Source organism: Oreochromis niloticus, linkage group LG9, assembly GCF_001858045.2.
Source record: "Oreochromis niloticus isolate F11D_XX linkage group LG9, O_niloticus_UMD_NMBU, whole genome shotgun sequence".
Lineage (NCBI taxonomy): Eukaryota > Metazoa > Chordata > Actinopteri > Cichliformes > Cichlidae > Oreochromis > Oreochromis niloticus.
In genome coordinates, this window is record NC_031974.2 from 4,836,607 (window position 1) to 4,854,613 (window position 18,007).

At 39.2% G+C, this 18,007-nt stretch overlaps 1 protein-coding gene across 2 annotated transcripts in view; it reads left to right on the forward strand.

Moving 5' to 3' along the window:
• Positions 1-230: 230 nt before the first annotated feature.
• LOC100707579 (LIM zinc-binding domain-containing Nebulette) overlaps positions 231-18,007 on the forward strand; it is a 120,663-nt gene continuing 102,886 nt past the window's right edge. Inside the window, exons 1-2 of one of the 2 annotated variants that reach the window (XM_019353100.2) lie at positions 231-537; positions 5,912-6,006. In XM_019353100.2, the coding sequence (XP_019208645.1) occupies positions 469-537; positions 5,912-6,006 (164 nt within the window). In that variant the 5' untranslated portion in view covers positions 231-468. The remainder of the gene's footprint in view (positions 538-5,911; positions 6,007-18,007) is intronic. The other variant, XM_019353101.2, reaches the window with a different exon arrangement.

Below are 18,007 nucleotides of genomic sequence, written 5' to 3' on the forward strand. Positions count from 1 at the left end.
TTGCTTATTTATTTATTATTTTGCTGCATTTAGGAAGACATTTTCGGCTCTGTTTCTACTTTTTTTGACTAATAAATAAATAAATGATGAATTTTAGTGCAATATATAAAAACTGAATATAAATTTAGGCACTTCCGCCCTGGCTTCGCATTTATAACGGGGTCTTTGACTTTGAAAGGATTGCATACCCGCTTCCTGTGTGCGCTCTGACTGCCGCTGGCTTGCGCTCTGAGATGGAGTGATCGGTCCCAGCTCAGCATCCAGCCTTCACACCGGACGGTGCGCCTGTGAGAGGAAGAGCAGAGCCGCTCTCTGTCGTTCAGCTTTTCAGCTTCTTCACTGAGTTTACAGCCTCGCAGACAGAACTTTGGCCTTTTTGGAGCTTCGGATCTTCGTTTTACAACATTTCATCCCGGCGTAAACAAGCGGAATTTAAGCTTTGGAAGAGAGCGCAGCGGAGGTCTGGAGATGAACCCCCCGTGTGCCCGCTGTGGCAAGATCGTGTACCCGACGGAGAAAGTCAGCTGCCTGGACAAGGTGGGAACTTTTCTTTGGGGACAAATCAGACATTAAACAACTCCCGCATGATGAAAACATTCAGTTTAACACAAAAAAATACGTTTAAACTTGAGGTGGGTCACGTGAATGGTGAAGTGAGGAAAACTTACCTTTCGAACCGTTTCTAAGCTTCATGCTTCCAAAAACACAGGATCATTATATATATAACTCCCTTATAATGAGTGCAACCCCAGTGTGGGCTATTTAAGATGGTCTAGTGACAAAAGCTGTTTACACCTATAAACCGTTGTAGAGACCAAATGTGTGTGTGTTCCGTTTAATTTACCAAATTTTATCTTATTTCCTCTGTTATTTACATTTATCTAAAACAAACAAACAAATTAATATATTTTTGTTAATTTAGATTAAACCCAGCTTGCTTTAAACAGTTTTCAGCTTTTTAATGTCATCGGTCAGCTCACTCCGGTTGTTTTTCTCTCTATAGTTTTCGCAAGTAGTGTCACAATTACAGATCCAGAAATATTGTGACAACCAGCTGTTACCATAGCACAGACTTCCTTATAAATAACTGCTCAAATGGCTCAATGATATGATGAATAATGGCTGTAACAGGAATGTTTTGGACCATCTTTGCTCTTAAATTCCGGCGTAAAACCACATTGTTAATTTGTGCATTTGCTGGTAACACCTCTGTAATAGTCGCTTGCATAATGGTGATAAATTATTAAAATATCTTCAGCAGCCTCATGCATTCACTGTCAGTCCTGTGAGGCATCAGATGACACAACAGCATGTAGGCAGCAGCGCACATAATATTAGCTGCTCGTCTTTCATCACAAAAGACTCTTGTTTTAGGAATCAGCAGCAGATAAACAGTTTTTGATTGTAGAAGTAAGAAGAAAATATCTGGATCCAACTTTATTATAAGAGCTCAACAACGAGGAGAATGTGGTTTAGAAAGAGAGAGCAGTCTGGAGCAAATACTACCTGAAAGTCTGAGTTATAATAGAACTAAAGGCAGTGTTGGAGGCAGTCATTTAGAGAGGGACGCAGGCAAAGAAAGAAGTTCAAGAGAGACATAAAGACGTTTGCTATTCGAGGACGTCCCTGCTGTTCCTTATAAAATAACCTTTAATCAGATGTTTTCACAGGTGCCACTCATTTTACATTTTTGACACAAAGTCTGAAAAATAAAACTAAAGAAATAAAAAAAGAAATCCAGGATTTCTGTTTATCATTTGTGTTTTAATTAAAAGTTCCTGCAGGATCAGCATTAAAAATAACAGCAGAAATGTTTTAGCGCACAGTTCCTATTCTTGCCATGAAGAGTATTTCAGAGTTAGCAGCTTTTTCTAGATCCAGTACGATTCTGAGACCTCATCTTTGGTCATTTTTCAATATCAACTCCTGATCCAGTACCAGTGTTAAATATACATATATAAGCTGTATTACTCACGAAGGAAGAGACTGGGAACCAGTCATGAAATGTGAGGCAACATCAGGGCAGAGTTAAACACTGATTTACTTACTTTATTTTAAAAAATTAAATAAATGTGACCAAGAATTTAAATTTACCGAACTGGGTTTTGTTATTAGCATATTAACAGGACCAAAATCAAAATAAAAAAAAGGTACATTTAAGATTTAAGCTCAGTGTGGAAGTCTTTTCTGTACTTTTCATTCACAGTCTTGCTAGTTTCTGCTTTCCCTGCTGGCTGTGTCCCTTTGAATGCACCTCCTCACACATTGATGGAGCTCACAGAGAGCGGTGAAGTAAACGTTAAAGAAGCTGAAGACAGCACATCAGGTTACAGTAACGATGCAATAAATCTTTAAAAGTTAAACTGAAGTTAACGAGTGTGTGAGCCACAGAGAATCTGACGGGAAAACGTTGTCATAACGACAAACAAAATAATTACAAAATTAACCTTGTGTTTTTATTTTCTTTGACTTGAAGCTCTAGATTGTGACCAAGAACCCACGAGGAAAGTGTTCATGAGGTCACAGAGCTCAGGAGCTCAGGGCTGTTTTATCATAGATTCTTATAGTACTGAAGTCTTTTTGAAATCAAAGGAGTCGCCCCCTACTGGCTATTACAAAGAAAGCAGGTTTAAGGCACCTCTGTAGCAGCTTTGCTTCTCTGGTTCAGGGAGTTTCCTGTTTACTACACATCTAACCCAGTGAACATACTGCAAATGGTTGCATCACGCCTGTCCCAGCTCACAGTCTTGGCAGGAAAAACAAACAAAAAACTTTAATCTGAATTTTAACAAAATACTTTGTACAGAAAGATAAAAAATCAATGCGGACAGTCAGCAAAAGAACAGAACAGAAGAGAAATGCCGTTGTAACATAAATACACACCAGGAGGAGGAAACTAAGGAACAGATGAACTTAAAAAGAAAATCATTTAAGGGGGGAAGTCAACTGACTTTCAAAATAAAACAGGAACTGAACTAAAAGTGTGACTGTCCATATGGATGCTAATCTGCAACCAAAAAAATGTTCTGAAACACATGTGCTGGTACATATCTGCCTCTGTTAGCCACCTAGCTAGTGTTGGTGTCTTGGAGCTGGAAACAGCTTCAGGAAGTGATTTCTAGTCAAGATGGAGATAAATGCAGGTGAGAAATATAGAGACATTCAACTTCTTAGCCATTCAGGTTTTTGTTGTGCACTTTCTGTAGCCTTTAAACTAAAAGGGAGCCTCTTGAAAATGGCTTAAGCTGTTGTTTAACCAATCTTCTTCAAGTACAAAAATTGTAGGTAAAAATAACAGATACAATATTTGATTCCTCGACACAGAGTCAAATATCAGCCTAACTGTGTATTAGTCCGTTTCTAGTTCTTCCTTTACTGAAACTGAGTGTGTGCTCTGTGCAGTGGAAAATAAAAGTTTGACCTGTTACAGGTTCACTGAGGATTTGCATTTCAACACATCCTGCTCTTTGACTGCACTTAAGTAGAGGATTAATATAGAAGTCATATGACCATGTTGACATCTCGAACACAAAATGCAGTCGCTTTCTAACTAATTTGACTTTGAATTTGACTAATCCCAGAGCGGGACAGATGGAGGACGATCTGTGCTGGATATTAAAATGAGTAAAACAGAAACATATCTGTCACATTTTCCTCTTAACAAAATTTTCTGATTTTTGTAGCAACATAAGGTGGAGCTACTCAGTCAGAGTGTTTGTAGTCTGGTGGTTATTATCATGTGATCTAATCATTGATAGTCTTGTGATAACAGGTGGCATAAGAAGCAGGAGCTTCCCACTGGGACTCTCAGATTTTGGCACATGCAAAAGGACTCTGTGCAGACGAGGTGTGAGATCTCAGATGTGACTTGTAGTGTGGGGAGAACTTCACAGGTGAAACAAAGGCAAAAGTAGCTGAATGCAAACATCAAACTAAAACCAGTGACCTTTCAGGGGTCAAGAGTCAGTGACCTGGAGTCACTCACATACCTGAGGCATCTCTCGCCTGAGTGCCTGAGAACGGGGCGGCACCGAATACCATTTTAAGGCTCCGGTTCTTCACCAGTAATTAAACAGCCAAAAGTGAGAGACCGAGAAGGTTGGAGGTGCTTGATTTTTTCAAAACTTGACAAAATGACCATACAGGAAATAAAAACAAATACCTGTTCTGAGCAGCATGGGGTCAGTACTGTGGCTGCAACAAGGAAGTGTGGCTATAGAAGTCTGTGATAAAGACCAGCATGACCACAGTAAACACTTCCCAGAGGACTCAGTTTTCAGTGTTATTTAATATATAATTATGCTTATTTTGTATATTAAACTTAGCATCAGAATCCAAAAGTAGAAGAAAGAAGGGTGGAGGGCTTTAGGGTGGATCTGTCCTGTAACTGACTGGTTTCAAAAAGCTAAGCTGATGATGACCAAAATGCTCAATTTAAGACTTTAAAAACTGGACACTGCAAATGTTTGGGTGACATTATCATAGCTGCATCTGTCTTTTATATATAGCTGTGGTCACTAGCTGCTCTCTCACTGTGTGATCAAACAGAGAGCAGTGCTAGCAGCTGAGATCAAGCCTGTTTGTTAGCAACTTTTTTTTTTTAAGAAAGTTGGTAAAGAGCTACAAAAACAGACTGAATCTAGAAACAAAGTGACTCAAGTGTAATACTCACCTGTGAGCGAGAAGGACTTCAGGCACTTAAGCTGAGCTGATGTGCATTTCCACATTTAAATAAGCAAATAAATAGGCAAATGCATCCCTACCCATGCTTACCATCTGCCTTTAACCACGTCTTATTACATGAGCAGAACTTCCTACAAGCAACTAACCACAGATAATAGTAGAGCCTGAATGATATACTGGTGGGGCCGATATTAGCTATCTGATGATTATATTGGTATCTACATTTATAATACATCATACATTAAAATTAAAAAGTAAGCAAGAGATGGGAGAAACAGAAGTTGTCTGCATATGCTTGTGCAACATCCCAATTGGAAACATGCATGAGTGGTCTGCTACCAGCACGACAGCCAGCTGAGCCTTACAGAGTTGGGCAGGAAAGTAGTAACTGTGGACTTGATGACAGAAATCTGTTTATGTTTGGTGTGTCTGAAAGAAATAGATCTTATTTTTAAATGCACAAATATCGGCACTGGTCCTAAAAATACAACAACAATCGTGCTCTAATTTAAGAAATTAACATAAAGGAAGGCAATGTGGAAGTGCCTTAGACCTGCATTCTTAACGGCCACAGAGAGGCTGAAAACTGTGGTTCTAAAATCAGTGCCCTGACCTCTGTAACAACTTTACAGGTGAGTTTACAGGTTCAGTGTCTCGTGTCATGTCACAGTGAATGAAAAATGTAGTTGGTTTAGTCATTTTTTAAGTTTCAGAAAGAAACATGATCCACAACTGGGTCTTCACATCCAGTTTCAAAATACCAAGACAGGCAAAATGTGGTGTTTGAGGTTTCATGTGACATCATAAAACAATGGGTGATGGCTGTAGCCACCTTTTGTACCATTAATGCATCATAGCCATTGCTGTACTAACCAGGAAGTTCAATGAGGAAAAAAACAGAATGAAGCTTGAAAAAGTCTCCATGAAAAGGACGCAGAGATTTCAGAAACAAACTCCAGACTAATTCCTCACAAACACAGATCAGTTCAAACCTCAGTTTTTCTTCTGAGGGGATGAAAACACACTAAATGACAAACAGGCCACATCATCATGAAGTAATTATTCTGATATACTTCCAGTTCACCAATTTCCTCTACATCTCTACGTATAGATGACATCTTTCACCAGTGTAGCATGTTTACTGGGCATTAATGGTTCCATGAGGGTATCACTGAACTATGGAAGCATTGGAATCTATTGATTGGAGTGTGAATCTGTGTGTTTTCAGAACTGGCACAAAGGATGTTTCCACTGCGAAGTTTGCAAGATGACGCTGAACATGAAGAACTACAAAGGCTACGATAAGAAACCCTACTGCAACGCGTGAGTCCCGAGTCTCTCTCTCTGTTCATGTAGCACTGAGCTCTGTCTCTCTCTGTACATTATAAATAACTTCAAATACTCTCCAATGTTTTGCATGTTGTACTGCATAATGACAGGTTTGCAGAGTGCTTATCTAACCTTGCCTTGACTCAAGTGTGGCGATTATACATCCATGAACGTTGTGCGAGTATAAACAGCATCGCCTGGTTGTAGCTGCTGTGTTATTATCTGCAGGCGGCTCATATCTGTGTGGTGATGCTTCCAGGTTTTTATAGCAGCGGTGGTTTCAGTTTTTGGTTGGTTTCAGTGGTTTTGGTTGCGAGCCCAGCCCAACTTCACTCCACTACTGTTGCTCCTCCCACAGAACATTTCACTTTTCTGTTAGCATGTTCTGCTTGTTATGATCTGTGCAGCTTGAGACACAACACTGCTGTTTGTTGCCAGTAGAGAATACTTAGTGTGCGCTGCCAGACCTTCATAGACGAGATTAAAAACTCTCCAAGGATTCAAGACTTGGATCTGCATTGATGGATGATGGGAGTAAATTACAGCTTGTGCTGCAGAACTTATTGTAGTATCTTATTGGGAGGTTGTGCCTTTGACCTTTGACCCTGTTACTGTTAGTTGTTTGATGATCTGAGTGTCTGTCCGTGTTGCAGCCTGCTCTAACAAACAGCATCGACCAGTAAAATAAAAATGCAACACTCCATTTATTTACTCAGCTGTTGTCTGCTTCCTGCTAAATGTGCAGCTGTTTGGTGTTTTTTGTTTAAACTGTTGACAGTTAAACAGATTCCAAAGTAGATTAAGAAGACGAGACTTTCCTCAATCAGGGCGGACTAATGTTTGGAGCCCTGAGGTCAGAGGATGTCACATGTATGTATTAAAGAGTAGTGGTGGATTATTACTGGTTACATTCAAGGGTTCAGAGACATTACGTGGCTTCTTCTATGTTGGCAACAGAAATGCTGAAGTTAGCTGCAGGTTTTTTTTAATTCGACTTCCAGGCTGTTAAACACGACGCACTCATCAGCTGTTATAAGTGTTTTATGTCTGTTGTTGCAGAGAGCGTTGTTTACGGTGTAATCACACCTGAGACTACACCGTAGACCTTTGATGCTTTTGAACGGGTCATGGTGGTGACCTGATGACACAGCGTCTCTCTTTCTTCCTCTAACCCAGATGTGCGCTGGTACCACTGCTGTTGGCATACAGTCTTACTGGACATATTTACATTTTATTGTTGTCATTAACTACACATTGCAACAATTAACATCCATTAAAGCAGAAAACTAGAAAACTCTCCAGCAGTTTGTCACTTTTAATACTTTCTGTAATCATGTGATTATTTAATAACAGTCAAATTAAAAGTTTCCAAGTAGGAGAATACACAAGAAAACCCCTCAGAGTTATCAACGTATAAAAACAGGTAAATATTTGAACGATGTCCAGAAGATTTTGAGTGATGTTGCAAATTCATGTATTGAGAATTAATTATTGTTTTACAGTGTAACCATTAGTTACTGTCCTTGCAGACTTTACTAAACTAGTAAGAAAAGCTATTAGCAGAAACAACAAGAACCTGGTTGATGCATTTATATCCTGGAAGCAGGAATCAGTGTGTTTGTGGCAAAGTCTCTGAAATGAGCTGAATATTTGTAGGAGCTTTATCAGAAAGTTATCTTTTGAATGGCAGCCAGCTGTGAAGAGAACAAGTACACTTTGTCCACCGCATCGACTTACTGGCCTCACACACAAACACAAACTCACAACAGGGCTTAAAGTCAGAGGCATTAAATCGACCTTTGACTGTGGTTAAAAATATGTTTCCTGGTGTTGACCTGGTCACTGTTTCCTCTCAGAGATTTCTTGTCCTCCTGTAAACAAACAGCACTTTAAGCTTAAAAGGGACTCAGAGCGATAACACTGGTGGCTTTTTCACTCAGACGTCTTACTCTATCAAAGTGTTTCATCTTTGGGGTGGGTGGTATCCTTCGGTTTTTCATGTCCCTTCCTTCCCTCTGTGGTACAATTATGTCACAGCATTTGTGTTAAAAATACGTTAAAGCTTAGATACTTACATAAACAGAAATAACAGGTGACTGATCGAATTATTGTTGTATGAGTAATGTACAATACTGAGTAACAGCATGGTTAAGGAGCTCCAGACTCTCCCCATGCTAACGTCTCCATGTTGTAAACGAGTGTGACAGACAACATCTGGTAAAACCAGGATGGTTTGGCAGTATTTTCTTCCATGAAAAGTCATTTGTGTGCAAGCTGTGCATGCAAATATCTTCTAAACACTCCATGAGTACAGAGAAACACCCAGAGCTAAAAATGCAAGTGTCAAAAACTGCAGTTCCTGCAGGCACCACTTGAGGTGCACTCCTAAAATGAATCAGTTCCTGTAGACTCACATGATAAAATGTAAAACAAACACTCTGGTTTTGCCCTCTGTGGGTTGTTTCCCCTCAAAACAACTGTCTCAGGTGGATGTTGTACAACTGGCCCCCCTGGATAACTGAATTAGGGACACAGCTGCATTGATTAACAGGCGTCCCTGCCCAGGCAGCTTCTGGTCTTTAAACAGGGCCTTCTCAGTGATGTGTGGGTTTGTGCTGCTGGTGCCTTTTGGAGCATTTTAATGGACTCACTAACAATATGATTTGCTGTGATGTACAGATGATCTCAGAATTGGAAATTCACATATTTTATTAGTCTGTCCATGAATTAGCTGATGTGTCTTCACAAACTTTGCACTGGTGTATTTTATGAATGCAGCTGATGAATTATCACTGCACTCTTTTATCCATACAAAGTAACTAAAGACTAAAACAATGCGATGGCTTTCAAAACAAAAATGTTGATGCTTCAATTTCTGACTTTTAAAACAAACTGCTGAAGTCAAAGTGGAGCTTAGCTTGTGTTACCTTCCCCGATGTGGGCTAGGGCAGGGGTGTCCAGGCCTCAAGGGCCGGTGTCCTGCAGGTTTTAGATCTCACCCGGGGTTAACACACCTGAATCAAATGTTTAGTTTATTACCAGGCCTCTGGAGAACCTCAAGACATGTTGCAGAGGTAATTTGGCCATTTAAATCAGCTGTGTTGGATCAAGGACACATCTAAATCCTGCGGGACACCGGCCCTCGAGGCCTGGAGTTCGATACCTTTGGGCTAGGGGATCAAGAAAGTAGCAATAGTGTCCAATAGTAGGGCACTAAATCTTCCAATCAAAAGAAAAATGTTTGCTTGTTCACCTTCATCAAACTCAAACTGCTTTTAACTGGGACAGAAGCATTTTTGGTTTTTATCTTGTTAGTTAAGTGGTTCTTGCTTTCACCGCTGAGGCTGCTCTCTAGTCAAACGCAGTAAATAATTTCAGTTCAGAGTCTTGTCTTTATTTTATTACAGTACTGAAAATGATGGCCTTGGGATTTCTAAATACCCTGGTATACCATTATATCGTGATAGCCCCCATGTCTACTCACCATCAAATGAAATGAGATTTACAAATGTTGTGTCACTTGCTAAATGATTCACACTTGTTTTCTACAAGCACCTTTAAGCTGTTTTTGCCTCTAAGTTTCTGCTGCACAAAAAGCCAAGTCTATGTTTTGTGTCATGTAACTTGTATGCATAGAGTTTAACCACTGCCCGTAACATTGTGTGTTAATTTAGGTCAGCCCTCACTGCACTTTCACACACTCTAATGGCTTTAGTGTGTGTTTTTCCCATAAAACACATTAGAGTGTGTTTGCTCTCTGCTGAAGAAAGTCACAGCAGGTCAGTCATTAAATCGGTCCACTTACCACGGCAGCTTTAAAGTCTTACATATATCTGAGGTTTCATGTTAGCGTTCTGCATTTGGTGCTTTTGGCTTTTTAATTAGAAAGTACTTAACTCACAATCATACATTTCACCTCTCCTGCCTGGGAGGACCTTTCGGACTATGGGAACAAACACATGAGAATGATTTCTGGCCTAAGTGAAAAAAAGTTTATTTTTTTAGTAATTTTACCCACTTAAAAACATTTGATATGACAAATAAACCCAGACCCCAATAAATGTAAAATGTTTATCTTTAGATCTACCATATATGTACAGTTAGTAATAGAAACTGTCATTTAGCGCTTTTATAGTCTTACTGATCACTAGAAGTTCTTTAGACTACAAGCAACATGTAACCGTATATCAAACTCTATCGGCTTTATCTACCTCACATCCATGTGGGCGTAGTTTCATTATTGAACAAATACATCTCTCTTAATCTTTATAACTGTTCATTCTTGGGCTTAGTGATATTTGATGATAGAATCTAAGCTTCTAATTGGATAATGGTTTCAGCCTGCAGGACTGGTTACCTGACAAGTGTTGGATCTGTCTGTATACATTCTTTTTTTCCCCTTATTTGTACTTGAAGGTCCAAAGGACAGGATGTAAATCTTTGCTGTGGCATAGTTATCTCCATCCATCAGGGTGGGACAGTCAGGACACGCTGCCAGTCCATCACACGGCTGTTATTTCATAAACGATTAATGACTAGAAGAGTTTGAAAATGATGCCCACAGCACTCCAAGCAACGGTCCTCCCTCCAATAGAAGTCCCCCCTCTCGCAGCAGCAGGAACATTTTGTTTTCATTTACAACCATGAACAGTATTTTCTTTTTGGAGATGATTTGCATAGTTTTTTCCAAAGCAAAGCAAATTATGATTTTTTTACAGGATAGTTTCAATTAAGATTATTTTTTGGAAAATGTCTTACTCTGTTGATGTCATATATATAGATGTACAGCATTTGTTTCCAAGGCTTTAATTCAAAATGCATAAAATTAGTAATGTTGGAAACTAACAGATAGTTCCACTAATGTAAAGAAGTTGCTTTAAATGCATTAAATCATTGCTCATTTTGAGGCTTGTAATTAACATGTGGTATGATTGTTGTTAATGTTTCATTTAATGTGATCAGATCTAATAAACTTAGTATCAGCTGTCTCCTGATGGGAGGAAAAAAGCAAAACGTCAAAGAAAATTCACAAGAAAAAGGCAGGTGTCTGTTTGTGTAACGGTTTAAGTATTAACAGGTCATGTGACAGAGACTCCTGTAGTGATCAATGAGTCCCAGTCAGCGTGTAATGTCCAGGGTTGTTGTTACAAAGTAAATAAAACCATTGCTTCTGTAACCGTGCGGTGTATGGGGCACAAAAAGACAAGCTGTGTCTCTCAGCACAAAGTCTAAAATTATGGTAACTTCAACTTTTGTATGAATTTTGTCTTTAAATGCAGGAAAAATCAAACATTTATAACTGCAGCCTAAAAAAATACAGAGTTCCAGCAAAAGTCTTAATGGTGAAAAAGATGAAGGAGCCATTTTTCCCTTTCTTGCGAGTTTTTTGAATCGCTGTGTGTGATTGGTTCCTTCCACTGCTGCCTGGCCTGCTGTCTCTGTCTGTTTGTTACCCTGTCAGGTTTGTTTACTGTGCAGAAAGTGGCTGCAGACTTCCTGCAGGGAGTTCTTACTCATCAGTGAGAGTTTTGCTTTTGTACCTCACTGTTACATGTAGCGCTCAGTGTACAAAGCAGCATCCTGTAATTACAGCGTCTCTGTGAGGCTGCGACTCCCTCTGACGCGCCTTGTTTTTAGTGCTGCTGTATATAACTGCTGTCTATTGTGCAAAAGCCCGGCAGCCATGTTTTTCTTGGCTGCTTGTGTCATCCCTCACCATTGTTGAGCTGTGGCTGAAGTCAACACTATAGTGACAACAATAACATCTGAATTGATGGCCTCATTTCTTATTTTTAGCTTTTTTCTATCTCTCATTTTATTCTTCATGTTCTTTGTAAAATAGCAGGTTTGATCATTAAAATGAGTTAAATCAACACCTCCTTATTGAGGCTTTTAAATGGAGGAAATGTAATAAATGCTAGCTTTTAACTCTAGACTTTAAAGTGGGTACAGAGAGTATTTATCATCAGTGGCAATGCTGAGTTCTGACAGTTTCTTTTAAACATCCATCTGCTCTTTGAGTTTGCACTAAGGTTATGGGACTATTGTATTGTAGGGACTATAAACAAGTATTTTCTTCCCACCCTCACTGAAGCTTCCATCCACATGCAGCTTTTTTGCAAGACTAACCCAATCCCAGATAGGCTGTGTTAACTTGAAATGTTTTCCGTTGCTATGTGTCAGCAGTGCTAGTTTCTGGTCACTCTTCAGTGAGCTAATAAGGTTTTAATGCCAAGGATCCTGAGATTTTAATCACTGTATTGATACCAATTTTGATCACCACCTCCTCAGAATCCAACAACAGTTGTGGCCAAAGGTTTTGGCAGTGGCACCAACACAAGCAAAAACTCTACCAGTTTGTGGGTGAACTGAGTTAACTTTAATGTCATGATGCTTGATCTAAAGGTTAAATGGGTTTCTTACAATAGATGTACATCTAGTGGAATTCTGTTGAGGCGCTTCATGAGTTGAATATTTAGCATGATTTATATGATATAAATATGATGATACACATGACAGACATGATAAAGGCACATGATACACTGAATTGACAGTTTGGCTAATGCGAAAAGATTTGAAGAAAAATGGATAATAATGTGAATGTGTGTGCTTAATGTGCATGACACAAAGATAAAGAGGCCACCGCTGAAAATTCTTCAACCTTCAACCTTGAATTAATGCACTATTGAAAGAGTCCTTTTATGGGCTTCATTGACATCCTTGCTTGACCTGTCTAATTCACACACATGGGATACTGTCACGTGTGGATTGTTTGGGATTGATTTTTCACTTATCTGGGAGCCAAAGTGCAGGACACAAGAGGCAGAACATTCAATAATAAGTCAGCCTTTTTATTGCAGCTGATGATAAAATAAACAAAGTTCAAATCTAAAGAATGTCTACAAAGACAAAAATATAAATGCAGAATCCAAAAACTCAAATATATTAATTAAGAATACCAAATTTAATTTGGGACCATGACATATGTCCTTTTTAACATGGACAACGTTTATATTAAATTATTATTGGAGTATAAATAAAGAGACTATCCTTTATGTTAGACTTGAGGACAGACACAACTGACCTCTTTTTCACTTCAGAGGGAACCTAAAGGTCTGCAGCTCTAACGACCATAGTCCCGTGCTTTTCAAAATCCTATCTACACTCCAAAAGGGGAGGGGGACAAAAAAGAACAGGGGGGCAAGTAGGGACAAGGATTACAGAGGCACATGAGAGCCAAAACTCAAACACACAATGCCTACTGACTTTACTAATGGACTAATGCAACCAGAAACTAGCTTTCACAAGTGTAGAGAAACCTCAAGCTGTCGCCTCTCACACACAGGGCTCAGTGTTTTCTTCAGGCAAAGGCACACGCATGGATTCCTGTGGCAGGTCATGGGTTGAGTTTTAATCTGTCGTGTCTGAACCAGGACAGCGTACGACCTCTGAGCTGTTTCATTAACGAGGCTCTGCCACGCCGAACCTTGACCACTGTCTGCAGGGACTGAGAGTCATTGTTTGTCAGCGTTGTCAGATTAAATTTGTCTCTTTAATTCTCACACGCGCTACATGACAAATCATTAGCTTTATATGCAAGGAAATTAAATTTGCATGACAGCTGCTCTTTCTCAAATAGCTGTCTTTGCTTTAGATATAAAAAAAAAACATTAGCAAGCAATTACAGAAGGGAAAATTTTGGTTTTTGCACAATTGAAACACAAGGCATTCTCTTATTTCTGTTCAAACGTGGAGATTTGTTTTTGGGGGTTTTTTTTGCTCTTTTTTTGTTTATTAGGATCAGCAATAACGTAGTGAAAAAAAAATACTGCAGTTCCTCTAATGGCCACTAGAGGCAGACTACAAAAGTGAGTGTCACAGAGGCTGTACCCACGTAACCACCATGAACCAGACCTTGGATCATGTTAAATGAGACAGTGTAAACTTTTTGGAACCAGACGTGACCGTATTCAGAGAACATGGAGTGTTGAGTTAGAGGTTGATGCTCACCGGCTTCAGTAGCAAGTTGCATTCATAAATTGTAGCAGCATAACGCACAAATCCAGGTATCTGCTAATTAGCACTACACTACTCTTTCTTTCTTCTTTTTCTTAACAAATTTAACATAAAGTAATTTGTTATGTTTAAGTAAAAGTCTGTTATGAGACTTGATTGCTTGTTACACAGTTTTATTTTCAGACTCAGTATTGACTGTCTCTCCACATTTTATTTCTGACCACAGAAATTTATCTTCTGATTTGAATTGTCTTACTGGTCGTCATGTAATTATCTCTCTCATTTTTTATAAAGCCTCTCTGCTATTTTTAATCTCAACAAATCTTATTTTTCTGAATAGTGATGTAAATTTCACCATGAATCCTTTTAATCATCACTGTTTTAATCACATAATTTCATTTCATTAATACTGTAAAGTTTTGCATGTTTTGTTCTTGAAAAGTGCTACATACATAAACTACTTACTATGTAAAATATCAGAATTTCTTTTTGCTAAAATTGGAGCACAAACTTTTTGGAGGGGCTGCTCCTCAGAGCCAGCCGTGCTATTTGTCCAAATATTCCTTTTAAGATGTAGTGGTCGAGTTCAGGGAATTTAAAAGGTCTCGGCTTCGGCTGATTGGCTGTAGCTGTGTTGGCGTCCAGCTGTCAGTATAACTCGCTGTAGTTCAGAACTATTGTTGTGAAGGGGAAACTTTCCACAGAGACCAAAACCATTTTTGTAGCAGCCGTAAACACGAACATTTTAAAAATAGAGCTTGAACTCCAAAACTGCAGACTCTATGTTAAAATGTTAAATTTTACTTTGCCTCAAATATTCATTTCTGGCTCAGGAAAAAATGAACTTACAACAACCAGCATGTTCTCACCTGTTTAGTTATATTCAGGTTTTTACTTTTCTGGTCGGGCAGTGTGTGTGTTGTCATAAATCACACATTTATGTGAAAATTCAGTGATTCAGGTGGAGATATTTTACAACCCTTATCCAAATGCAAATGTTTTGGCTTGTTCAAATGTTTTGAGTCAACCTCAGATTATATTGCAGTTGATTAAAGACCAAATTAGTGACACGCTTCCAGGATTTCCAGCACATCGCAGCAGAAACAGTCCGCTGACTGTGTTTGTCGGAGGAATCTTCCTGCATGAGATATTTCTGTTTAATTAAATGATCCTTTATGCAAATTAGTATTAATCAAAGCTGGTTATGTAACACTGCACACCAGCTGCTCCTTTGAACAGGAAGACACATGGAACAGATCACACTGAAGTCCAAAAGACGGCTCTCATTCACTCTCGTCCTCTCATCAGTGTTTCTGATCCGTGCATGTGTTTAATGTTAACATTAGTCAATTTATTCTCCATGTGTGCATCTTAACAGTCTTTTATCAGCTCAGATAGTTGTTGTTAAGACTGTGTGCTTATGTAACGCAACTGCCCACATAACCCAGATACTCGAGTCTTATTGTGCTCCTCACAGTGCAGAGAGAAAATACTGTTCGTTTCTGTCTCTGTTTCTTCACCGAGGCGATGGAAATGAAAGTAAAACAGAGACAATTTATGTTTAATTCATGCATCTTATTCAGCACAGCCGAGTTTACAGAGTAAGCAGGTAGATGATGAGCATCTCCTCCAGGTGTTTGTGCAGAAATCGCTCACAGAAGGAAATGCATCCTTTAAGATCTATTAAAAGCTTCACTGCTCTGTTTTTAGATGTTTGTGCATTATTAATTTTGAATTTGAGTGCACTGGAATCTTTAATGCGGGAGCAGAGACCTGCACCACAGATTACAAGAGTTAAATAAGTGTTACAAGTCTGCTTGTTTTTTTTTAAAAGAGTGAAAGGCGCAAACACATGAACGGGACAAATAACGACCGACATCTAATAACGTTATTTGTGCAAAAGCTTAGCACTGACTCACTGAGCACGGGCTGAAGATTACATGTTTTTTATCATATATTTAAGGTTTATAATTGACTATGCCTGAACTGATTGTTCGTGGGATCGTGTCATTTTTTGGAACATAATGAAAAGTTGTCTATTGTCTGGTTAATTCCTTCTAATGTGGACAAACTGCAAGCTCATGCAGTAAACTCCTGTACTCAGTGGACAGAGTTAAGCCATTTTCACATTTACTTTAGCAGCTCACTTTATGAACGAATCATTTTCTGATTCATGCAGTGTAGTCAACTTACACCTAGCTGGTTACGTTTTCATACAAATTGCTTTACGAGCTAATGTCATCCATGATACTACATCTGCAGTCTGGTCCTTTAGTATTTGGCCTCTAGGCCACCATGGATTTTTATCAAACGGTGAAGATGCTGGCCTTACTCTCTGGATGACACATGGTGTGCAGTCATGGCTCTGCACAAACGTGAGCAGGTGGTAGGCACTTTTTAACTTTTTAAAATTATCCATGTAAGTGTTCCTGAAGTGCTTCCAGCTCCCGCAGTGATGAGGCCCACTTTATAAGCCAGGTGGGGGTGGTGGAGTCACGAAAGCATGTGGATTCAAACCTACTGAACCACTTTATAAGTTTCTTTCTCACTTGGTATTCGGTTATGTTTGACACATTAAAGTCCTTGAATAGGGTTTTAATGTAACTATATTCAAAATAAAAGCTTGGAAAAAGAACCATTTGAGTCACTGATGTTGGAGGAAAGTTCACCAGTTTCCTCTTTGCTACACACGGATCTCTTTTTGTCCTCTGTTCCAGTTTGCTCCATCATTACACAAACTTTTCCAGCCTAACGAAACACAGGATGGACTTACTTTTTTTTTTACTGTATTTTTAGAATTTTTTTTCTTAATTTCTGTGCTTCTCTTGGGGTTTTCTGCACAAATTCACAGTACACATGAAAACAGGGCAGAGAGCTCAGTGCTGTGACACAAACTAACGAGTCTGTCGCTCAGAGAGAGAAGCAGAAGAGAGTGGGGAGAATGAAGCCGACTGTGAGAAACAGAGACGTCAGTGCAGTTCACTGAGAGACGAAGCTGTTGAAAAGATATAACAAAACTTATGTAACCCTCCATCTGATCTTTCATGGTTCGAGCCGAGAGTCTGCCGAGACGGGACGAGGAGGGGAACGGCAGAGGAGAAGAGAGGCAGATACCGAGACAAAGACCGAGTTAGAGACAGTTTTAAGAAACTAAATCAATAGAAATGTGAAGGATTAGAGAAGCAGAGGGCGACTGGGAGGCTCAGTGATTACCATGAAATAAAATTAGAGGAAGAGAGGACAGAGGGATGAGCAACGGCTCTATTGAAGGCCGGCTGAGAACGTTACGCATGAATGAGTGAACAGAAAGACGAGGGACAGTGAAGAGAGATGACTAGAGACAGTGTCCGGGTGCTAGAAGTGCTCTGTCTCTATAAACAGCCTTGCGATGAGATGGAGCTCTGAATTCATTGCAGTTTATGTTGTTGTTGTGCTTTCATCAGAAGCTGTGTCGCGACACAAAGAGAGTAAAAAGCTCTCAGGAGGCTGAGTTAGACTCACTGTTCTCTTTCTTACTTTCTTTTTCTGCTCTGTTAAAATCGTAAATTTATTCTCTCCGATTTTTTTAAGTTTTTGTTGTATTATGTTTGTTTTTCCTGCCCTCTATTTCCCTATCCTCCCTCACCTGCATGTTTTGTCTTCACTCTTTGCTTTGTCTTTTTCTCTTCCTTTTGTCCCATCTCATTTTGATTTATCTTCATTTTTCATGATTTGTTCTTTTGTTTTTCACTTGCTGTCCAGCTTATTTTCTTTACGTTTCGTTCTTTTTACTCTTTCTTTCCTGTTTCCTTTCTTTTATTCCCTCCCTCCTCTCCTCTTTTCTCCTCAGCATAATAAAGATGTAGCGTTAAAGCCACTGAGGACAGCGTAGTCTTTTGTCAGCTTCTTAATAAAGATATAAAACACCACCTAATAAAGATATAAAACACCACCTAATAAAGATATAAAACACCACCATTTGCTGACTGAGACTCATCTC